This window comes from Aythya fuligula, chromosome 13 (genome assembly GCF_009819795.1).
Source record: "Aythya fuligula isolate bAytFul2 chromosome 13, bAytFul2.pri, whole genome shotgun sequence".
NCBI lineage: Eukaryota > Metazoa > Chordata > Aves > Anseriformes > Anatidae > Aythya > Aythya fuligula.
Window position 1 is genome coordinate 6,700,880 of NC_045571.1, and position 24,078 is coordinate 6,724,957.

At 46.0% G+C, this 24,078-nt stretch overlaps 2 protein-coding genes across 3 annotated transcripts; one reads left to right on the forward strand and one right to left on the reverse strand.

Annotated features, from left to right (window-relative positions):
- Nucleotides 1-2,131: 2,131 nt before the first annotated feature.
- On the reverse strand, nt 2,132-6,528 carry MARS2 (methionyl-tRNA synthetase 2, mitochondrial). Its single transcript, XM_032196404.1, has 4 exons — nt 6,445-6,528; nt 6,150-6,342; nt 5,682-6,016; nt 2,132-3,546 (listed from the first exon to the last, which is right to left on the reverse strand). The coding sequence occupies exons 1-4, from the start codon at nt 6,526-6,528 to the stop codon at nt 2,368-2,370; spliced, it is 1,791 nt and encodes a 596-aa protein (XP_032052295.1). The 3' UTR covers nt 2,132-2,367.
- On the forward strand, nt 6,481-23,909 carry AIFM1 (apoptosis inducing factor mitochondria associated 1). 2 transcript variants are annotated; one of them, XM_032196151.1, is made up of 17 exons: nt 6,481-6,593; nt 8,596-8,738; nt 10,628-10,718; nt 11,685-11,708; nt 12,797-12,909; nt 13,036-13,166; nt 13,901-13,991; nt 14,778-14,862; nt 15,522-15,598; nt 17,145-17,253; nt 17,940-18,047; nt 19,015-19,103; nt 19,186-19,326; nt 19,872-20,014; nt 21,673-21,797; nt 22,880-23,076; nt 23,677-23,909. In XM_032196151.1, the coding sequence occupies exons 1-17, from the start codon at nt 6,527-6,529 to the stop codon at nt 23,746-23,748; spliced, it is 1,806 nt and encodes a 601-aa protein (XP_032052042.1). In that variant the 5' UTR covers nt 6,481-6,526; the 3' UTR covers nt 23,749-23,909. The 2 variants fall into 2 exon arrangements, with proteins under 2 accessions (XP_032052042.1, XP_032052043.1); XM_032196152.1 differs by lacking the exon at nt 8,596-8,738 and adding an exon at nt 10,188-10,315.
- Nucleotides 23,910-24,078: the final 169 nt, after the last annotated feature.

The window sequence follows — 24,078 nt, forward strand, 5'->3', positions numbered from 1 at the left end:
TCTCATAACGCAGCCCAGACACCTCCAGGAGAGGTCAGAGCCTGGTAAAATTGGCCCAGGACACGAGTCTGCTGCAGCAGAGGTACTTGGTGAGAAGTGAAGGAGCCAAAAGCTGGGACAGATTTCACGCAGACATCAGCTGATCGAAGGTTTTGGCCCATAAAGGAAATTCAGCTGATGGACTCAACAGTTGGAGTACACCCCAGAGGTGTTGTCAGGAAATAATTTCTGATTACCTCCAGACATTTCAGTCCTGGCCTAGCCAAAAACCTCTAGGGCAAAGTCAAGGGGACACCAAGACATCAGCTCCCTGTGTGAGCAGAGACAGTCATTGCCGAGAGTGCCCACAGAAAGAGCCCTTTCTCAGGGACACTAATCCTCCTACAGATTCAGTCTGAACACTGGCCTGCTCTCAGCAGCACATGGCTACTGGAAATGTGCATCACAGCTCTGTAACAGCATCAGTCTGAATGGGAGATCATGACCAAATAACCCCTTTCTGGACTAGGTGGTCATATCTGCCAATAGCCTTAGGGTCTTAAGGTAAAGGGTTGTTTCTAGCTGTCATTTGCCATCTCTACTCCTGCAGGAGGTCTGGCATTCCTGCCATTTGCGTCCCAGGTTATTTGCCTTGTAAAGATATGCGTAGGAAAAAGGGCTCTCTAACAGAACCTCAAGGCAGTGCACATAGCACGCCCTGTTTTAAGGGGTAAGCATTTTGCCTCAACCCATTTTCATTTCCCTTAAAGTACACCAGGAAACAAAGCAGCAATATTCAAACCCTAGGCAGTGCCTTCAGTTTATTCTCTGCTACCAACTGCACTGCTTAGGTGTACCCCCAAGGTGTTACCCCAGAAACCTCCCTAGCTGTCAGCCCAGTTGATACAGGTAGTTTGAGTGTGTCTGCTTCCCTGTTGTACTAGATTTACATGGCAAGGCTTTGGTAGTGGGGGGGCTGCAGGAGTAACCTTTGGGAGAAGACTCCAGAAACTGCCCCATGTCAGCTAAGAGCCAGTTCCAGTCACCTCCAAATGGACTCACCGCTGCCCAGAGCCAAGCAAATATGTGACATTGTGTGTGCCCCTGTGACAGCAGATTTAAGAAAGGGAAAAAAAAAAAAAAAAAAAAAAAAAAAAACCTGCTGCACCACAGCAGCTGGGAGAGAGGAGTGAGAAACAGCCCTGCAAATACCAAGGTGAATGCAGCAGGAGGCGCTCCAGGCACACAGCAGCAGTTCCCGAGGCCTGTGGAGAGGTCCCTGGTGGAGCAGGCTGTCCCCCTACAGCCCATGGGTCCCACATGGAGCAGATCTCCACGCTGCTGCCCGTGGAGGAGCCCCCGGTGGAGCAGGTGGATGTGGCCTGGAGGAGGCCCTTGTGAGGCCCCACCTGGAGTACTGCATCCAGGCATGGTGTCCCCAGCACAAGAAAGATGTCGACCTGTTAGAGTGAGTCCAGAGGGCTACAAAGATAATCAGAGGGTTGGAGCACCTCTTCTATGAAGAAAGGCTGAGAGCTGGGGATGTTCAGCCTGGAGAATGCTCCAAGACCTCACTGAGGCCTTTCAGTACTCAGCAGGGTCCTATAAAAAGGATGGATAAGGACTCTTTACTCAGGCAGGTAATTATAGGACAAGGGGGAATGGTCTTAAACTAAAAGGGGATAGATTCAGATTAGACATTAAGAGGAAATTCTTCACGGTAAGGTTAGTGAGGCACTGGAACAGGTTGCCCAGAGAAGCTGTGGATGCTCCATCCCTGGAAGTGTTCAAGGTCAGGCTGGACGGGGCATTGGCGTACCTGACCTGGTGAGTGGCACCCCTGCCTGTGGCAGGGAGGTTGGAATTAGATGATCTTTCAGGTCCCTTCCAACTAGGGCCATTCTGTGATTCTACAAAGTGAGCGACTGAGAGAGTGGCATAGACAAAGTGTTCGGGACTGACCACAGCTCCCATTCCCCTGTGCCATTTGGGGGGAGGTAGAAGAGGGTGGATGGGAGGAAGGCGTTTTTAGTTTCTCCCTCTGCTGAGTCTGTTTTGCCTGTGACGATAATTGTTGAGTGATCTCCATCTCCTTATCTCAACCCTTGAGCCCTTTTCATATTTCCTCCCCATTTCCCTTTGAGAAGGGGGAGTGAGAGCAGAGTTGTGGTGGAGCTCAGCTGCCCAGCTGCGTACAACCACACCAGTTCAGGCAGATGCCTCTGGCAATCACCTACAAAGGACCAGAGGGGGGCAGCGCAGCCTTGCTCAGTTTTGTTTTATCTAATTTGCTTTACCACCAAGAGATGGGAGGGACATGCTCCAATAAAGATCACATTTTCTGGGCATTCCTGGAGGCTGTTATTTACAAAAGCTATTTGTGAGAGACTATAGCCTCTTGTTCTCTATCTGATGCTGACTTGACTTCTCGAGTCTGTGAAATAAGACGCCAGTGTCAGGTCCAAGCTGTCTCCCCTCAAAGGGACATGGCTTCCCATTGTAACGTGGAAGAAACGTCAAATTTGAGAGACCTCTCTCTTCTGGCTCAACAGCCAGCCTGGAAAGCAACTTGTCTGCAGTGCATGGGATCACTGGCTGCAGGAGAGTCCCAAAGACCCGCAAGCATTCCAGCGTAACGTGGATGATGGTGTCAAGCCACAGCTTCTCTGCAGGGTGATTTCTGTTGAGTTTCCAAGGCCTGTGTCTCTGGAAGAAACCATTGGTCTGCCTTACACACAGGGCAATGCATTCTAAAGCCTTGTAGATCTGGAAATCTTCAAAATAGCTAGCCACCTGCAGCGGCAGAGAAGCCACAGACACCACAAACTCATAGTCTTCAGCAGAAGCCCTACCCAAGGCTTTTGTCTCCCTGTAATCCAAGATCTTTGGGAAACAAGACTCTGAGAAATAAGGGTAAGTGTTGCTGGGGTTAATGCTAAGGGCTGTTGACCGATTCAGAAGTCCCCCAAGCGCATCTGCCAGTTCTGAATTCAGTACCTTAACAACCTTCTCATCATAATAGTCACAATCCCGCTCGGGTACACCCTGCCTTAGCAGGAAGTACCGAAATCCATCTACCGTGTACTGTCCAATGCAAGCGGAAGGGTCGATCACGTTGCCCAGGCTTTTGGACATCTTCTGCCCACGGACAGTCCAGTGGGAGTGCACAAGAATTTGCTCGGGGGGTGGCAGCCCTGCTGCCATCAGCAGCGCTGGCCAGTAGACAGCATGGAACTTGAGGATGTCCTTGCCCACGACGTGGTGCGCAGCGGGCCACCACTCGCCATGTGTCTCAGGGTAGCCCACGACACTCAGGTAGTTCACCAAAGCATCTACCCACACATAAATGGTTTGCGTGGAGTCACCGGGGACAGGGATACCCCACTGCAACCGGCTTCTCTCACGAGAGACAGACAAGTCTGGCAAGTCGTCTCCCAGCCAGTGAAGCACACGCTGGTAGAAAGGGTCGGGAAAAACGGCACGGGGGTTGTCACGGAGCCACTTCTGCAATGGGTCCCGGAATGCAGAGAGCCTGAACATGTAATTCTCCTCTTTGGTCCAGTGCACCTGAAAAAACAGGAGAGAAAAGAATTAGAGTCCAAATGCACTGCAAATGGTTTTAAAATTTGCACACAGCACTCTCAGCGGGGATTTTATCACATGCTCCCTTTGTGTTTGGGTGTGCTCCCTACCACGTAAAGCCCTGGTATAGTTCTATGCCTAGAGGGACCTCCTCTCCAAAGACACCACCTCCGAGGTTCCCCAGAGCAACACCCAAGAACTGAGGCACCCGGGATTCTGCTTTGAAGGATCCTCATGCCCCCAGGGAAGGAATACCTTTCTACAAGCCGCCTTCGTGTGTCATCAGGCAAGAACAACGGAGACAAGAATGCACTTTCTTAGAAATGTAGTTTTGTGATTACGGGAGAAAATCATAAAAAGACAAAATAACATTCCTGGTGGGTGCTCTTGCTTTTCTCCTAGGTGCTTCTACTCTTTTTCCTCCATTTAAGATTTAATGCATTTTAGTTGCCAACTTTAGCCTATAATTATGTCTAAGTACTGACAGCTCTTCTCTCACAGATTTAAATTATGTAACATAACTGAAACAATGACAACTTTGTGGGTACCTAAGATACAAGTGAATTGTGTAAAGATACTCAAGAGATCTGTGGGAAGGTCAGGATTCTTAGTTTTTAAAGCTGACTAAGGCTCTAAAATAAGACAGCATCATGCAGGAGAGTTTAATTTTCTAGCACTGAATCCAACAATTTTTGGCTGAGCTAGAAAGTGCCTCACTCTCAATATGACCAGTAAAGAACACACCACCCCTCAAGTTGAGAGACTAAGGAGTAATTACACTTAGTGGTATGTTGCACTTCAGTTTATCTAATTTCAGTCTGTAGCTGCTACTACCTTTGCTTACTTGATTAAAAGGTTACCCCGAAAGACATATTATTCCCTGCATAAATCATAAACAAGTTACACAAACTTTTTTTTTTTTTTTTTTTTTTTAAATTCTGAATTCTTTATCATTTTCCATAAGCTTCTTCAACTCTGGGGTATCAGCTCTCAGCACTGCCTAGGAGTAGCACCGTGCACAGAGCTGATATTCCCTGTCGTCTTCCATCCAGCCCTGGTCTGAGGAGCACGGGGTAGTTCAGCCTCCTACTTCCAGAAGTCACCTGTGCATCCTGAAAACCTCCACGGATGGAGGTCACAGAACCTTCCCGGGCAGCCTGTTCTACTGTCCTCATGGGGTAAAACTTCTCCTTAGACCCAGTCTGAACCTCTGGTTTCAGCCTATGACCATTCTCTCCCACCCTCCTGTCACGTACCACTGGAATAACCTGGCTCCATCCCTTTGAAGCTCCCTGTACCTATGAAGAGATCATCAGGGAGCTTGTTCTCAGGGTGTGGAAGCCTGCTGCCTGTATTTTAGATCTACGGAATGATTTATTTGCCTGAAAGCTCGTTCTCCGTGGCTCCAACTACATTAGGTGCCTAATGAGATTATTTCATAACATACTCCTTTCTGTGTGAACCAATGCTCACGTGCCCCAATCTAGTACAAATATCAGAGGAGCATAACCTCCGCTTAGCTCTGAAGCATGATTATCGGCCACAATTGTATTAAATCATGTTCCTGATACCTTATAGAAATTGCAGTGGCAGAGACACTCTAGGTCCCATACTCCTGGCTGCACCATTCAATTGTGAGACTAGACCACAGGCAGGTACTCTTATTGTGTTTAATTTAGGCCCAAACCCCGTGTAATGACACATGACTAATTAAAAATATCTAGAGGCCAAATGAAACTGCCTCACTAACTAGGTCATCTGAAAATCTGGGCACCCAACAAACAGCTCAGTTATAAACAGCTTTATCCTTCCTCACATCTAACATCTTTCATCACCGCTTTAAAACATTGTTTCCAAGCCAATGGCCTGTGAAACTCAGCAGTAGGTGAATCCACATGCCTGCCACATGGCTGAAATTTAAAATTCACTTGGGGTTTAGAATCCCATTGGCATCTCTCCCTTATGCAGCCATACACAGCTATAAGACACAGCAAAGAGACATTCTTTGAGGCATAGGCAAATCTCAACTGACATGAATTACAAAGCCCACAGGAAGCACTAAACGTCCCCAGATTTTCCTAGACAGTTACACAGTGCTTATGCAGATGCGCTATGGTTACCTCATGGCCAGTCTCCAAAGACACCTTGTACGTGCGCCCCTGGCTGTCTGTACGCTCGGCGAGCTGGCTTTCGGGCAGGAAGCACTCATCTGGAGTGCAGTACCAGCCCTCGTAAGACCCTTTGTAGAGCGCCCCACGCTCCTGCAGGGCACCCCAGAAGTGACACACGGCTCGCTGGTGGCGGGGCTCGCTGGTGCGGATGAAATCCGTGAAGGAGACCGCTGCCTGGGTCAAGGCCTGGCGGAACAGAGCCGAAACGCGGGCGCAGAGCTCCGGGGGCGACGTCCCTGCCGCAGCCGCGGCCTGCTGGATCTTCAGCCCGTGCTCGTCGGTACCTGAAACGCCACAGGGCCGTGAGGGGACACACACGGAGGCGGGGGGGGGGGAGCCGCGGCGACCGGGCACCTCAGGGGAGCCCCGTGAGGAGCCGGCAGCGCCCAGCAGCGGGAGGTTAGGGCCGGGGCTCACCTGTGGAGAAGCGGCCGGGCCCGGCGCCGCGAAGCCCTCGCTGGCGGTGCAGCGCGTCGGCCAGCAGCGCGGAGTAGAGGTGCCCGAGGTGCGGAGGCCCGTTGGCGTAGAAGATGGGCGTCGACAGCAGCAGGGGGCGGCAGCGGTGGCCGGGCCCTGAGGCGGAGGCGGAGGAGGAGCGGCGGAGCGGCGGCTGCGGGACGCTGAGGCGGCGGCGGAGCGGCCGCAACATGGCGGCGGCGGCGCGGAGCGGGCGCGCGGGAAGGGGGGGAGGCGGCGGCGGCCAATGGGGAGCCGGGCGGCCGCGCGTGCGCCGTGGGGGCGGCGGGGGTCGGGGCGGCTGCTCGGGGCCGGCTGGCGGCGAGGCGGCGGGCGCCATGTTGTGCTGCCGCCTGGCAGCCCTCGGGGCGCGGCGGCCGCTGCGGCCCCTCGGCCCCGCCGCAGGTGAGCGGGGGGAGCTGAGGCGTGAGGGGGCTGCTCCGGGAAGGTGGGGTGGGAGGGGAGAGCTGCTCGGTGCTGCCGCGCTGGGAGGCGTTGGGAAGATAAAGGGTTGCGGCAGGGGAAGCGGCGCGAGGTGGGCGCTGCGAGCCCTGTCAGGGAAAAAAATAAAATAAAATAAATGTGGTGCTGGAGCTGCGAGCGGCGCCTGCGGGGCTGGCGTGCCCCAAGGGAGCTGCTGAGGTGCATTAGTTCCCAAGGACTGTTCCAGGAAGCCGTAGTGTAGCTGGGGTTGGTTTACTCACATCCATTTGGATGCTCACGGCTTCCAAATCAGCTCTGTCTCGCTGATATATGCGAGGAAATGAAGCGGGTTTGTGTGTTACGAGCACTGAAGCAGGCAGAAGTTGCTTTCTGTGTCAGGGGGAACGTGTTCTGCAGAGAAGCCCGGGCACAGCTGACCGGCAGTGTTAAAGCAGTGCTCAGCCGTCGCTGTGACGCTGGTAAAGGTCTAATTGAAATACTGAAGTTTAATCTCATACTTCAGCCTAAAATAAAACGGTATGTGGCTGTTCAAGTAGATGTGCTTGTTGTCTTGCTTGTAAGGTTTACTGGGCTGCATTTGGATTGGCAGCCCTTGCTGCTGCCCTTCGTTTGGGATGCCTTTGCTATCAGCAAAAGCCTCCTCCTGGTGGTAGTTCCTCAGAAAACTGGTGGCAAATTGACTTTTTGTTGGTATAACCGTACCTACTGCTTGTCCTAACGTGGCTATGTTAGTGTCTTGGTGTTGGAGCAGTGGCTGCAGGGCAGAGCTCGGAGGGCTGTGATCAGCAGCGCTCAGTCTGGCTGGAGGCCTGCAGCCAGCGGTGTCCCCCAGCGGGGCCGTACTGGGCCCAGTCCTGTTCAGCTTATCCATCAATGACCTGGACGGTGGAGCTGAGCGCGCCCTCAGCTGGTTTGCAGATGACACAGAACTGGGAGGAGTGTCCGATACGGTGTGGGCTGTGCTGCCAGCCAGAGAGACCTGGGCAGGCTGAAGCCTTGGGCAGCAAGGAACTTCATGGAGTTGAACAAAGGCAAGTGCTGAGTCCTGCAGCAGAATAACCCCCTGCACCTGTACAGCTTGGGAGCTGACCTGCTGGAAAGCAGCCCTGCGGGGAAGGACCTGGGAGTCTTGGTGGACAGCACGTTAACCGTGAGCCAGCACTATGCCCTCGTGGCCATCAGTCTCCTGGGTGCATTCAGAGGAGTGCTGTGAGCAGGCCGAGGGAGGGGATCCTGCCCATCCATCCAGCCCTGGTGAGGCTGCACCTGGAGTCCTGTGTCCAGTTCTGGGCTCCCCAGTACCAAAGGGACAGGGAGCTCCTGGAGCAAGTCCAGTGGAGGGCTATGAAGATGATGAGGGGACTGGAGCATCTCTCATGCGAGGAGAGGCTGAGAGAGCTGGGCCTGTTTAGCTTGGAGAAGACAGAGGGGATCTTGTAAGTGTGTGCAAATACCCAAAGGGAGGGTGTCAAGAGGATGGGCCAGACTCTTTTCAGTGGAGCCCAGCAAGAGGACAAGAGGCAATGGGTACAAACTGCAGCAAGTTCTGGCTGAATATGAGAAAATGATTCTTTAGACCAGCACCTGCTCCTGACAGAAGAGCAGGGAGTAAGAAAAGCAAATGCATAGTACGCACATATCTCTGATGTACTCTCCCAGTGATACGTGGCTGGAAGGCTCCTTCAGCAGGAGGTAGTCCGTGGATCTTCACTGCAGATGGTCTTGCTATTAATTGGCTTGTAGTAGTTTTTGATCTTGCTTGTATTTGTGGTATCCACAGGTGCCTGGAGCAGTCTTGTAGCTGTTCTGGCATAGAATAAATCACTGCGGTGGCATGATACTGTGCTTTTCAAACAAATAGCTTATTTACTATTTTTCAGAAATGACTTAGGCTCTAATTTTAAAACACAATTCTGTATTGACAATCTTTTTATGTTTTTGTCTAATAAATTGTATTCCTTAGGCAACTTGTTGCAGCGCTGGAATGTGCCCATAGGACTACAGATGAGCAGACAAGTGGCTAGCTCTGATGTGCCTGGGGGCAAAGGCAGTAGTTCTGTTTTTGCCCTTATTATGGGCTTGTCAACGTTAGGAGCGGGTGTATATGTAAGTAGAAAGGTAGTTCATAGAAAAAAGCTATGCTCTCCTATCAAGTGCTTGTTGTATTTCAGCTAACTTTCCTTAGCTTTTTATCTTTCTAGCTATTTCTTCCTTTGGTCAACTTGATAGAGGGGAGCTAACTGAACTATCTGGAAATTAACTTACTTTTTTGGTGGTGGTGGTGGTGTTTTTTTGTTTTTATTAATTATAAAGGCACACATTTTTACCAACTACAGCTCTGTCTGTTGTCTTGTATGTGACAGTAGCATATGGTTCGGTGAGAATTTGATGGTATATGCTGCTAATACCAAAACAAACCTTTATTTGACAGATTTCAATTCAGAACTTTAGTGTTTAGCTTGTGTAGGTATACCAAATCAACACAGTGTTGAGAAGCACACGTTTATGTCTGACTCAAAGATTCAAAAGAGTAAACCTTTCCAGCCTAACCTAGAGAGTAAAACACATTCCCCAACAGCTGAAGAGTGAAAGCATTACCTAGAAGGGGACAGGCCCTAAGATTACATTATACAAATCTTTGTTAAGATTTTTTCCTCTTTGAAGATCATATTTATTTAAAAGGTTTGAGTTGTGATTTTTCTCCTAATGAAATTTCCCCATGCAGAAGACTTCTGAGAAATAAATAGAATTTCAAAACAGTGCATGGAGGAAAAGTATGTTTTCCTATTAAATATTCCTTCATGTGCCCTTATTGTCCTTTTGTGCTTCTTCCATCTGCCAACTCATACTGAGTAGCAGCAGCAGTCTTGCCTGAGCTGAAGACAGCAGCTGTAGGAAAAACTGATTAAGAAGCCAATTAAATTTCTTGATGGACTTGAAAGGAGAAGAAGCTTTGCTCTGTCATTCAGGAGGAGATACACCTCTGAGTGTGAAAAGCTTCTTTGTGAAATAGAACAGCATTTTAGTGGTGTGAACATCTGTGGTTATTGTCTAGCTGGAAAGAAGGTTGGGGTAAAAATTCTGGAGAAGGGCCAGAAACCATGGGCAGCTGTGACCTGTCACTATATATATATATATATACACATTTAATTTAAACTCCACTCATCATCTGCTAAAAGCTAAAAAAGTAAAATCTTTGTTACTTGTAATAAGGGAAACATTATTAGATAGTCTTGAGAGACGTGTGTTCCCAGCTCCTTCCCCTAGTCCACACTGGAAAATCAGTGCTTCATCTGAGCCAGACCTTTTGTTTTGAACATGAAAGATGAATTAAATAATTAAGAGGTCTTTATCTTCTGAGTCCAAAACTGTAAGTATATGTACTTCTACCTGTAGCACCAATGTTTCTTTTTTTTTTTCTTTTTTGTTTCATTTTTGACAGACAAGGTAACTGAAAACATACTCTCTTTCTCCCAGGATCTGTTTAATCAAGAGTTCTTCTTAATACTCAGCACTTTCCCTCTCTTTTCTCTCATTGCCTGTCTTCACCTACAGTTTTGCAGTGTCATCATCTAAGATACCCTTCTAGATCACTAATGTCTTCAGGTGTTCCTGGCAAAGCTGGCAGCAACCTACTGTTCTACTTAATTGTAGGAGGAACAGTCACAGGGGCAGGAGCTTATGTAAGATGCTTAAATAAATGTGTTTTTATTGGGTGAGCGGGTGGAGGGAGGGTACCTTAATGCCATACCAAGTTAGTTATTTACTTCAGTTAAGCCATCCTTGTGCTCCCTGGCCTCAAATAATTTCAAGGGACATTGACAAATAATTTTACAGATTTATTGTTCTGAAATAATGTAGTTCTTAAGGGAAAAGTTGCCTTACAATAAACTTTTCAACATTTAATAATCCAAAACAGAAGTTTACAGGTGCGGGAAGCCGAATGATGCCTTGATGCTGTAACACGTACAAGGTGTTTTCTTGTCTATCTCTAGGTGTACAAAACGTTAAGAGAAAACAAAGAGCGTTTCACCAGCCGTGTCACAACAATAACAGCACGATCCCAAGAAAATGCATCATCTCCTGGTGGGTACTAGCTTGTTATTTCTGTGTTTAGATTTATTTTCCATAAGCTCTTAACTTGAGACTCCTAAAACAAATAGAACAGAGCCCTTCTCAGACCACAGATTAGCATAAATTGTGCCTTCACAGCATTGATGCTTCTTAGTGCATTCTGTTTTTTTGTGTTTGGTTTTTTTTTTTGTTTTGTTTTGTTTTGTTTTGTTTTTTTGTGAATTCACTTGTCTTCTCAGCATGGAATGTGGTGCTAGCTTCCCCTGATGCATAACTTCTATGTTACAGATGAAGTATCCTTACACACATCCCTACAGATAAAAGTAGTGTGTCTCTCGGGGTTTCTTTCTGCAGTTTACACCTTTCATGATGAAAGGAGAAAAGGTCCTGCTTTGGGTTTTCACCCTTACCTGGTCTGGCAAAGACATTCCAAGGGAACAGTATGGTCTGCCAACACTAAACCCTCAGTGCTGTGCCATGTCCCTGTTCCATGCATAGTAGGCTGGGGCTGCAAGGAGTACCATGCTTGGGCCATGTATAAATGGAGGAATCTTGACAATTAGTGAAGCTCTTGATGCCTGGCAGACTGTGTGGCCCTGTCTAAGCTGTTGGGCCAAAGAACGGTGTATTTCATAGTAAGAGTGGCTTCAGGTCGTAAAAAATAGCATGTTCTATGTCACTTGGTTATGAAACCAACATATTATCCTGGAAACAGGACAGCAAATTAATTGCTTTGGTCTGAAGAAGAGGATAAAGCATGTTTATCAGGGCTGAGGCTGGAAAAGAGAGTGAGAGGTTAGGTGTTGAAGCAGAGGTCTGTAAGTCAATGTTTCTGGAGTCTCTGCCCCTTTATGGTGATGAGTCTGTTAATAACGTGGTCTTGAATCAGCTCTGAACTGCAGCTTCCTAAAGTTATCCTTGTTAGATTGTGTTTTGTTGCATTAAGTCAGTGTCGACTTTTTTTTTTTTCACATACAGGTGCTGCTTCTCAGGGCTCAGCAGGTGAGGTCTTAATGGTAATGTTTGACTTATTCCTACATACAATTTAACTGCATGTTGTTTAGAAACAGTACCTGTGTGTGAGGGGAAAGGTATTCTGGTAGGAATTCAAAAGCTGGACTCCTTTTGGAATGCAATTAAAGTATAATATACCTTAGGATTTCTGGTATGGTTTTGAGAATTTTGTTTTCTTATAAACTGATTGTCCAGTGCAGAGTTTTGGTCTTGATTTATGTCCATAAAGGTGCTGAGGAAATGTAGCTAGATCAAACACTCAGCAGATTGTATTTCCCAAATAATTTTGACATTGGTTCCTGATTTGAATGGCAACCCTGTCATGTAGAATTCTGAGGTCTTTTCTCCTGAATACTTTTTTTGGCTGTCTCTCTTGCTAACTCAACAGATTTACTATAAAACCTGACTGTTGGATTTCTAGTACAATATTTGGCCAAAGTAGAGGCTGAGCATGTTTTCATTATCCTGAGTATACTCTACAGAGAATGTCCTGATGATATCTGAAGCTTCTGAAATTGCATGTTCAATGCCAGAAACAAACTTTGGGGGTCTTGACTTTGCAGCCTCTTCACTGAGCTGTGCAAACATAAGCAGCATTCTTAAATAGATCAGTTAGTAAAATGAAACTCTTTGAGAGTCTGCTGGATAAGCATTTAACAGGCTGTCCAAATGTTAGTATTCAAACTTGCTATGTAGATCGTTCTTACTCCTCCCAAACTCTTAAACCAGAAAAAAGTAGATTTATAACAGATGAGCTAAATGATGTAAGCTGTGCTGCTGGCCTGTTCTAAAACTCTCAGTAGTCATTGAGCTCAGCTGTGCAGATCTAGCTTAGAAAAACTGTTTGATAAAATATGCCAGTTTGAGTTATGTGGGGAGCCTGCTTTTAGTGAAGCAGCAGCATGGTTCATGGGAACTATATTGGGCTGGAAGGGAAGGGAGGAGAAAGTATTTGAAGGGCAGTCTGACAAAGGAAATTTGTATGTGAAAGATGTCTGGTGGTGTACTCTGTTCTTTGCTGCTGGGCAGTTTTTCATGTTGTATTTGTAGTAAAATGTCTAATATGTCACCTGCAGCTCCAGAAGCTCACCCTGAGGTCCCATCTCATGTTCCTTTCCTGCTAATCGGTGGAGGAACTGCTGCTTTTGCTGCTGCCCGGTCCATTCGGGCTCGTGACCCTGGTGCCCGGGTAAGAGATGCCCTGTTCTAGAGCAGAGTTGGGTGGATGGCTGAATACCATGCTTGCTTCGGAGCCCTTGTGTGTGTTGGCATTGCCTGCATCAGTTCAACTGACAAGTTTAATGACCAATTAAAGGTGCTGATTGTGTCTGAAGATCCTGCATTGCCCTACATGCGTCCACCCCTTTCCAAAGAACTGTGGTTCTCAGATGATCCAAATGTGACGGAGACTCTGCGATTCAAACAGTGGAATGGCAAGGAGAGGAGGTATGTCACTTAGCAAAGATGAAGAAGAGTGTTTATGAAAGTGTTTATGAGGATAAAAGCGTTCTTGTGAGAGAGCTACTGGAGAGCTCTGAGGAACACAGCAGCAATGCTGTTTAAACAGATCACTGAGTAGACTTCATGTTTCCCTGTGATGAAGAGAGTCCTGGGTTGTGCATGGATGTGTTCGTTGTCAGTAGAGTGACTGAAGAAGGAACAGATCGTTGCATGTTGTGGGCAGAACCTGTGTGATATTTTGCATTGGACCATCTGAGTTGTGGAGTCCAAGAGACTCCACAATAAGAGGCTGCAGGCATGTGGAAAGGGGCTTCTCAGAGATGCTGAGATGTTCCAGAGGTGGCAGTTATGTGCTGCTTAGTACGTTGTGTTAGCTTAGTGCTAAACATCACTTGAAACTTGCTGTGATTCCCTTAATCATATGCTGCTGGGAGAAATCCTGTGAAATAAGTTAGTGGTATAGGTGAGGGTATAGCTTCACAGTTCAGAGCAGAGCTCAAGAAACCTAGGATCCCACTGGATCCTTGTGACATTTATGATATAAACCCATACTGAAGTAAATACATGAACTTAACAGTGTGAAGCTGCTAGTTTTTAAAAATAAATAAATTCTGGAGCTTGTTACAGGTGCACAGAGTTGTCTTCATATCATTGGTAATTTCCAGATAGCTGGTGTCAGAGAGAAACTGGAACTCATTTGATAATTGAGCTTTTTTCAGCATATATTTCCAGCCGCCGTCATTCTATGTGCCTGCTCGCGATCTGCCTTTTGTAGAAAATGGTGGAGTAGCAGTTCTCTGTGGCAAGAAGGTGAGTGCATCACTAGCTGTTGTTCTATCATCATACAGCTCTTCCCAAGCAAAACCCATGGTCTAAGCTTAAAAGTAACAGCTGTAAACCCTTGTGGGGGGTTGGCTGAGAAGGTGAATATGAAAAATGTGAAAAATTTATACAGTGAATCTGGGACTACCCTAATCTTAAGAACAGCATGTGTGAAGCTTGAAAGCAGGAAAAGCTATGAAAAATAGTAGTGATCTGAGGGAAGTTGAAGCAGGAAGGATGAGATTGGAGTATGTGCATGGGATGAGAATTTATACAGTTTACAAACAAGGTATGGCAAAATTGGAACTAGGCTATGTATCAACTAGAAGGAGAGGTAAAGAGAGTAGAGTGTCATCTGAGTTGTGGATCATAACATGAGCATGAGCATTGTACAGAGGCAGCAGAAAGGTGAAAAAGAATTCATGGTGAGGCTTCTACTATATTTGTCTCCTCAATTTTCTGTATATTGCTAAAATAAGACTTCAGTGATTTCAGTCTTCTTACTGCTGAATCACTTCTAGATTCAGATCCTGGGAAGATCGGCCCGATCTGTTATTGCTGCCAAAAGAAGCTCTTTGAATTTCTCCTTCCAGTCTTCTCCCTTCCCTGCCTGTCCCGCCCTCCCCTTTCTGCCTCCCAGTAGAAAAATAGTAGCCACTTAAAGGTGGGGGAATGTTACAAGTTTTCTAATCAGTAGTCTGTGCAATTTTAACTCAAATGGATGGAATTACAGTGGGTGGAAGCCTGAGCTCTCCTGCTTGTTTAATTTTGCAGGTTGTGCATATGGATGTTAGAGGCAACATGGTGAAACTCAGTGATGGTTCCCAGATATCCTATGATAAATGTTTGATTGCCACCGGTAAGGTTTTTTTGTGTGTGTTTTGTTCTCATCTCCTCCTTACTCTGTGTTGTGTCTGGCTTTTTATTTCAGTGACATTTACTTGGCAAGGAAGTTCCTGCCATGCGTATCAAACTCTTTGCCGAGCAGTCACATGAAGGACAGTCAGACCAACAAATGTGCCATGGGGTTTTTCACTTGCCTTGCATGAGCCAGATTCTCTGGGACGTTCAAAGTTTTACTCTGAAAATCGGTAGGAAAGGAGGAAAAGGTGACTTCCCCAGCAGCTGGGTAAAGGAACTCCTGTATAGCTCAACACTTTCAAATCCTGCCTGTGGCAGTAGCAAGGAGAACCAACTTTTACCTTGGCAGAACACTGCTCTAGCATCTACCCCTAGCAGTTCTGCAGCCCTATGGAGTGGGACTGACTGTCTCCAGTTAGTGGAACGAAGTGTATAGCATTGGATTTCTATTTATTTTTCTTCTGTGTTACTTGGGTCACCTGCTGCTTGCACAGGAAATCTTTCATGGTAAAAACCCGGAGCACAACAGCGAATAGAACATACTGTAACAGCTTGAAAATCACAGTCCAGACTGAAGTTAGCTCTGCATTGACTAGATAAACAGTGACAGGGCCAGCAGTCACTAGTCTATCTTTCTATTTATACCCTCCCCTTCAGGTGGTTCCCCAAGGAATCTGCCCGCCATTGAAAGAGCAGGAAAAGATGTCCAGCAAAGGCTGACACTCTTCCGAAAGGTAAGCTCCAGTCTCTGCTAGTCCTGTGGTGAGGTTGAAGAAATTAAAACCACTACCATGATTTTCAGCTTGTTCACTCTTCTGCTTTGGGTCTAGGACAGCCTTGCCATGGCAGCAGCTTCCCTCAGCTGATAAAAACAGGAGTGTGTTTGCTGTGTATTCCTTTCTCTGGGTGGGTGAACAAGTTAAGAGTCTCAGACACCACCTTCGCCCTTACCTCAGGCCTGAGAGCTGTGTTATGGTGTTGGTTTTAGTCTCTTTCCTCTATGGCTTTGTTGTACCTTCCAAGCATTTTTAAACACATGAGCAGTATTAGATCTATGATTTTCATCTAAGACTGCAAGTCAGTTTGGACTGTAAGCATCGTGTGCCTTCAGGACAATGATCAGATGGTGTAAGTTAGGTTAGTGCTCCAGCCTGACACCGCTCCTGAATAAGTGTATGCCGTATTTCTGCATCATATGGGTAAGAGGTCAGCCTTTAGTCTGAAACGGAACAGAAATTGCTCTCATATGTTGAATTTTTAGTGGAGTATGAAGTCGAGTGTTTGTGTTAGCTCTGGGATTGGCTTGGGTAGTTTTCTGATGAGCTTATAAACTAATGCATGTGTCTTCTTCATGGCATTTCTTCACCTTCATCCTGTGCCTTGGGAGAAAGTGAATAAAAGACACAGAAGTTGGTTGGTGGACTTCTGTTTTCACAGTAGAGATTCTTTTTCTTGACAAGCTCCACGTTTCTTGAAAATGTGGGGTTTAGAACAGATATACAGGTTTCTCCTCAGTCTAGTTCAGGGAATGAATCAATAATAAGAATTACAGAATCGTCTAGGTTGGAAGAGACCTCCAAGATCACAGAGTCCAAACTCTGACCTAACACTAACAAGTCCTCCACTAAACCATATCACTAAGTTCAACATCGAAACAGCTTTTAAAGACCTCTAGGGATGGTGACTCCACCACTTCCCTGGGCAGCCCATTCCAATGCCTCACAACCCTTTCATTAAAGAAGTTCTTCCTAATATCCAACCTAAACCTCCCCTGGCGCAACTTTAGCCCATTCCCCCTCGTCCTGTCACCAGGCACGTGGGAGAATCGACCAACTCCCACCTCACTACAGCCTCCTTTAAGGTACCTATGAGCCCCATGGAATCTTGCTGCTCTGTGCTGGACTTGCACTGTGGTCTAGTTGTTGTCAGGTTTGGTTTGATCAACTGTGGCACAGGAAAGTTGTGTTGTGATCTGTGGTGTGCTTACAATACTGCGTGTACTTCAGATCATTTGTGTCTGGAAATTTCCTTCTAATTTTCTCTTGACAGCTGGGGGGGGAAACTCAGGAATCTGAGGCTGTCTGGACAGGGAAAAGTTTGCACCAAGACTGGGAAGCCAGAGGTTGTTTTTCTTTGTATGATAGAGGAACAAGGGAGATGTGCTTCTTCCATTTTCTAAGCTGAGGAGAGGGCTACTCTTATTTCAAAGGGAGAAACTGAAGAATTTACCCTGCTGCCTTTCCTATTTGAGGATATTTGAAATGGGAATACATCTTTCAGGTCGAGGACTTCAAAAGTCTGGAGAAGATTTCAAGACAAGTCAAATCCATCACAGTTATTGGTGGTGGCTTTCTTGGTAGTGAGCTGGCCTGTGCTCTGGGAAGAAGAGGTAAGTGTGCCTCTGCAGGCAGCTTGCTTTATCTGACACCTTTACAGAAGTGACAGACACTGAGTGCAAGCAGCCTGATATTTTAAGCTTCCTTTTCATTCCCCAGCTGCTGAATTTTCACACGGATTTGTGATTTGTCTGAAATAACCTTAATGCACGTGCCTTTTGTTGGCTATATGGGCTGGCCTGGTTTTCAATTCTCTCATTAGCTGTCAAGCAGACCCTGACTACAAATGTTTTTGTAAATTGGGCTTTCTGTAAGCTTTGCAGACCAGTGCATGTCGCGAAGTCATTCCACCCTGTAAAAAGTAATATATTTGTGCTCTCATACTAAAAGGCATCATAAAATTACTTCAAACTGAACTTTTTTTTTTCAATTGTCAAATGCCAACAGCTTTCTGAATAAACTTTTACTGTTAATTTCTGCAGGATTTCAATAAGAAACCGAGATGTTAAGCATTTTACTTTGAAGTTTGCTGTCTGTTATCCTAGAGTTTTCAGGTGTATGTGACAAAGTGGATGGTCACTTTTTGATTCCTGTGGAAAATGTGGGGGCCAGAACTCCCAGTTTTGGAGACCTCTGCCAAGCTCCTTGTGTAAAGCAAAGTGAAGCTTGTGTCCTGAAATCTGTGCTACTGCTCTTTATTGATGAGATGTAAGAAGTCTGCTCTTTGCTTTCCTCTCAGCGCGAACCAGAGGCCTGGAGGTGATTCAGCTGTTTCCAGAAAATGGCAATATGGGCAAAATCTTGCCTGAATATCTGAGCAACTGGACCACAGAGAAAGTCAGAAGAGGTAAAGCTGTGTCTTAGTGCTCCTCCTCTGCAAGTGGCTGAGCTGTGATGCTTAGATCAGTGGCTATTGTGTAACTCTTCTTTGTACAACACAGATCTCTGCTTGTTCAGCCTGTGGAGTCTCAGGAAAACTGGGTCTGTTGCAAGGTGGCCCAAGTGCAGAACAGAACAAGTTGTGTTTCAGGCTTGCCCTTGAGCAGTTTGGGTAGCACAGAGCTGCCAGGGCTCTCACTTCTTAGTTGTTCGTCTGGCAAGGACAAACAAATATGCATGGTGATGCCAGTGATACACCTGGAATATCACTACAGAGAGTGATCCCTACTGCCAATACAGCTTGCAAGTTCTGAGTTGCTCTAAGCCTCATGTAATTTTCCTTCTTACAGCCTAATCTAGTTGGCCTAGAATCAGTTTGAGAGAAGGATTGTGTAGCCCCATGCCTTATGCATTCACCTTTAGTGTAGTGTTAAATTGATCTGTAAGATCTGAGACACCTTTTTTTTCCCCATTTCCTATATGTACTGCAGAATCTGTTCCTCTGGATTGATCAGTAGAGTGGGGACAGAGGAAGGAGGGAAACTGGGGCTGCAAGCTACAGGACCCAGTAACTGATGGGTCCAATTTACTTTCTTCTCCTTGTGGAAGCTTTCCTCGTAGAACCTCTGGGTCTGGCTGTAACAGAACAGTAGGTAATTAAATATCCTTATGGCCTGAGAACCTGTCTTAGGGAGTTCTTCTGGATGTGACTTTGCCATCATATGAGATATACTTTCAACTGTCATTTAATTAGCTCTTTCTGACTTATTGTCTGGATTTCTTTCTCCTTGTGCTTCAGTAAAGATAAGGTAGTCTCCCTCTCGGTTCCTAAGCTGGTTCTTGCACTGCCTCCATCTTAGTTTGCACTAAGGACATCTGCTTCACGTGAAGACTATTGCTGAGCAAGTAATTACATTTCTTACGTTTGTTTCCAGAGGGTGTTAATGTTATGCCTAACGCCGTGGTCAAGTCTGTCTCTGTCTCTGGAAATCGACTGGTGATTAAACTAAAAGATGGCCGAAAGGTAAATTTAAATGCAAAGGGTGAGTAAGTTTGCAGAGAGGCCACTGAGAGAATTAGAATAGTAATTATAAATTCTCAAACAGGTGGAGACTGATCACATTGTGGCTGCAGTAGGGCTGGAGCCTAATGTGGAATTAGCGAAATCTGCTGGTCTGGAGGTAGATTCTGACTTTGGAGGATTCCGGGTCAATGCAGAGCTGCAGGCACGCTCCAATATCTGGGTGGTGAGTATGTGGAGGAGTTTTCTGTCTGCTAGTTAAGCTGATGCAGTCAAAACACACAGAATTGTGGGGTCTGACGTACCTCAATTAAGTGAATAACAGCAAGTTAGTGAGGCCACTTGTAGTGCATACCCTGCCAGCAGCCTTGGAGCCTGTTCATGCACTACAGCATGTTTTGTTACTGTGGTAATAAATGCATATTTTTGAATATTTTTGAATATGTAAGAGGAGTTGGGGTAAATTAAAATGTAGCACAAATTACGCTGTTTCATGGGAGTATTTAGAGTCTTTTTGGTGGGAGTCATGACTCTGGCTCCTCTGAAAAACGCGTACTTGATACTGTCTTAATTTTCTGAAGATCAGTGAAAAATGTTGAGAAGGTGGAGCTTCTGCGCCATGGGGAGCGGGAGCAGGTCTGAGTTGGGTTGTTAGGAAAACTCAGTTCATTATTTGAGTTGGTTCTCCTCCCAATGCCTTTTTTCTTCTGTGCATTAGTTTGAGTTTTTGATGTCTGTGTTCAGTCCTCACTGAATGAATCTCTCTTTAAGGCTGGGGATGCTGCCTGCTTCTATGATATCAAACTAGGTAGGAGACGTGTAGAGCACCACGATCATGCTGTTGTGAGTGGAAGACTAGCTGGAGAAAACATGACGGGAGCTGCAAAGCCCTACTGGCATCAGTCCATGTTCTGGTAATGTTCAGTTCTTCTTTTGGTATTTTTTATTTGGCCATGTTGTAGGAGCTATGACAAGATATGCCTTGTAAACGTTCTGTTTTCTGACTGCAGTGAAGCTACAGCTGAGCTGGGTTCCTTGTACGGTTGGCTGGCATGTTATTGGTATTTCTTTCATTCTCCCCAGTCTGTATTTGAGATTTATGACCAGTAATTTAGAAATGCACATACAGAGATACCCATATTGTTTTGTGTAATGCATCTTTGTCCTCAGCATAGTTGGGAACACTTTTGACAGACTGTGCTTACTAAGTCCCAAACTACGGCTGAATCGACTACTATAAGCACATTCAAATTCAGCTGGTGCCCAGTTCAAGGAGGTGTTAAAGCAACATGCAGTTCTCTTCAATCTTCTTTAAATGCACTCTCTCAAATATGCACTAAATAATTGTCTGTGGTGCTAAGTCTAGTGGTTATAAAACAAACGTGCCAGAAACTTAGTCAAATGGCCTTAAGTAGAACCTGGAGGAATACTTGCTTCTGCCTTGACCTTGTCTCAAGTGACATTAGTACTTAGCAAGCAACACGGAAGACTTCTGCAAGTACTTATGACTAATTACAATTTAGTACAACTAGTAATTACAGGCAAGTAACTGTCTACCAGTGTTCATATCCATATCCTGAGGTCAGATGTTTAATTTTTCTAAAGGGTCAAGATACACAGCTCTTGGAATTAGTTAAATTTCCTCCAAAGGAGTAGTTTTTAAGTTTTTATTCGCTAAGCTGGTTTCTTCTGAAACTGGTGACCTTAGATTTGCTCTATCTTGATTACTTCTTTCACACTGATGTATGCTGTGGTGGTTTTACTCAGGTGGGCAGCCAAGCTCCACCACAGCCGCTCTCACTCCCCCTCCTCGAAGAGAAAGAGGGAGAAAATACAATGAAAAGGGATTAAGGGTTGACATAAGGATCGCTCAACAATTATTATAACAGGCAAAACAGTAGGAAGATGGGAAGATCTATTATTACTAACAAGCTAGAGAAGTGAGAAACAAAGGAAAGAAACCAAAAACGCCTTGCGTGCGCTCTTTTCCATGGGCTACAGGTCCAGCCTGGAATCTGCTCCAGCAGGGGTTCTCCACAGGTCGCAGCCTCCTCTAGGCCACATCCACCTGCTCCACTGTGGTCTCCTCCACGGGCTGCAGGGGCACAGCCTGCTCCACCATGGTCCTCACCACAGGCCACAGGGGACTTCTGCTCCGGTGCCTGGAGCACCTCCCACTCCTTCACGGACCGTGGGGTCTGCAGGGTTCATCCTCACTCCTCTCTCTCCCAGCTGCTGTTCCTCAGCAGTTTTTTCCCCTTTCTTAAATATGCTCTCACAGAGGTGCAAACAACATCTCTTATTGGCTCAGCTCTGGCCAGCGGCGGGGCCCTTATCTAACATTGGGCAGCTTCTGGATTCTTCTCACAGAAGCCTCCCATATGCCCTCCACCCCATACCAAAACCTTGCCACATAAACGCACTACATGTGCATCAGAGGTGGTGTTAGTCAGTGTGTGTGCCATGATCCCTCCTGCATGACACTGTCATTAGGGCTTGGGTTAGACTTGCCCTACATTTGTAATGCTAATCCTATAAATGACTTTTTTTTTTTTTTTTGGTTCATTCCTAGGAGCGATCTGGGCCCTGATGTAGGGTATGAAGCCATTGGACTTGTTGACAGTACTTTACCAACAGTAGGGGTTTTTGCTAAAGCAACAGCAAAGGACACACCAAAATCTGCAACGGAGCAATCAGGTAGGTGTACAGCCTTCCTTGGGAGCTGTTTGTGTGCATGCAGGTTTTTGTGTCTTGTTCTGTGTAGTGGCAACAGTCAGTCTGATCTCATGGCAGAGCACTCTAAGACACATCGTCTGTAAGCTTCTTTTCTAGACCAAGCTTTGAATGCTGGTTTTAATGTTAAAACATGATTAAAACAGTGTTCATCAAGACCACATCATGTAACTAATTTACCAGATTAAACACTTTATTTTCCCAGTCAAGATTAATTTCCTCCACAGAAATAAACTTATCAGGATACGCACAAAAGAAATTGTGCAAATCTAAGCATATTTATTTTGCATATACAGTCTGCAAGAAGGAGACTGTTCAAGGTCCCAATCTAAGATCCTGTAAGGGTTGGGGCAATCCCAAACATCAGTACAGATAGGGTGATGCATGGATTGAGAGCAACCATGTGGAGAAGGACTTAGGGGGGTATTGGTGGATGAAATACTTGGCATGAGCTAGCAATGTGTGCCTGCAGCCCAGAAAGCTACTTAAAGGGGGACTACAAGAAAGATGGGGAAGAGATTCTTTACCAGGGTGTGTAGTGATACAAAAAGAAGTAACAGTTTTAAACTAGGAGAGAGTAGATTTAGATGATAGAACGAATAAATTACTTACAATGATGGCTAGATACCTGGACAGAGTTGTCCAAGGCAGTTGTGGATGCCCTCTCCCTGGAAGCGCTCAAGGTCAGGCTGGATGGGAATTTGAGCAACCTGATGTAGTGCATCTCATGTCCTTGCCCGTGGCAGGGGTTCAGAATTAAGGCCTCTTCCAACCCAAACCATCTTGAAGGCCTCTTCCAACCCAAACCGTTCGGTGAGTCTACAGCGTGTTTGGTGACGGAAGCCAGGAGTTGTCAGCGTTATGCTTTGTGTTAGGATTGCTTCGTTATTGTGTTAAAGAATCCTAACTTTTGCTGGCGTCAAGTCAAAGAAAAACACCCCTCAGTCTCTTAGAGAAGCCTTCTCTTTAGCCTGCCTTTATCACCGCAGGTAGAGAGCTGCTGCCTTTTTCTGCACTGGTTCTTTGACGTGACATCTTTACATTAGGGACAGGTATCCGATCGGAAAGTGAAACCGAAGCAGAAGCTTCAGAAGTTCCCACTTCTCCAAGTGCTTCACCAACGCCTCGCGTTCCAAAGGAAGGAGAAGATTATGGCAAAGGTGTCGTTTTCTACCTCAGGGACAAAGTTGTGGTGGGAATTGTGTTATGGAATATCTTCAACAGGATGCCTATAGCTCGCAAGGTTAGTACAGGACTAGTATGCTGAACAGGGGGACTGTTGCTTTCAGCTTGCTTAGATCTGGGATTTGCTTGTCAAAAAACCAATCTGCCAAATGAAGCGAAATGAGACTGACTGAATGCAGATAAACTTCTGTAATGAAATGTCAAGTCTGGCAGATGAAAGCAGAGCAGTGGATATCGTCTTCGTGGACTTCAGGAAGGTCTTTGACACCGTGTCCCATTAAGATCTTCACAAAGAAGCTGGTGAAGTCTGTGTTGTAGACAGATATTGCTACATTTCAATTTGGCTGTAGTAAATACTGTTGTCATGTGGTGGTGGTGGTTTTATCCTACTGGGCAGCCAAACTCCAACACAGCTGCTCTCTCACTCCCCCTCCTCAAAGGGAGAGGGGGAGAAAATGTAATGAAAAAATGGCTCAAGGGTTAAGATAAGGACAGGGAGATCACTCTCCAGTTATTGTCACAGACAATATATTGTCACCAGGAGGCTTTTAGAGAGGATCTAAAATGTGTGGCATTGGCTGGGTGACTGTGTAGGGCTTGCAGTGCTGTTTTTTTTTTATAGCATATACAGGTTTTAATGCAAGCTTCCTTCTTCCAGATCATCAAAGATGGGGAGGAGCATGCTGATCTCAATGAAGTAGCAAAGCTTTTCAACATCCACGAAGACTGAGCTCCAGAATTTAATTGCTGCAATAGGAGTAGGGCAGCAGGTTCTTGCTGACTGTGTGTACCCCTTCATCTTGGAGAACTTGCTCTGAGCACTTGTTAATATTTCCCATCACCTAGAATTCTAATGTTTGCACCAATAAAATCAGATTCTTGTAACTTAAATGTCTTCTTCCTGCACATGTTCATTACTGGTTTTGAAAGGGGAGCGTGCTGTGTGCCTCTCTAAGCTTTTCCCGCTTACCAACAACAAAGAAGCCTGCAGAAGTGCCTGTTTTCTTGCAGCATGTTCTGGCTGGAGATCTTTCAGTACTGCTGGCTAACTTTGGGGAGG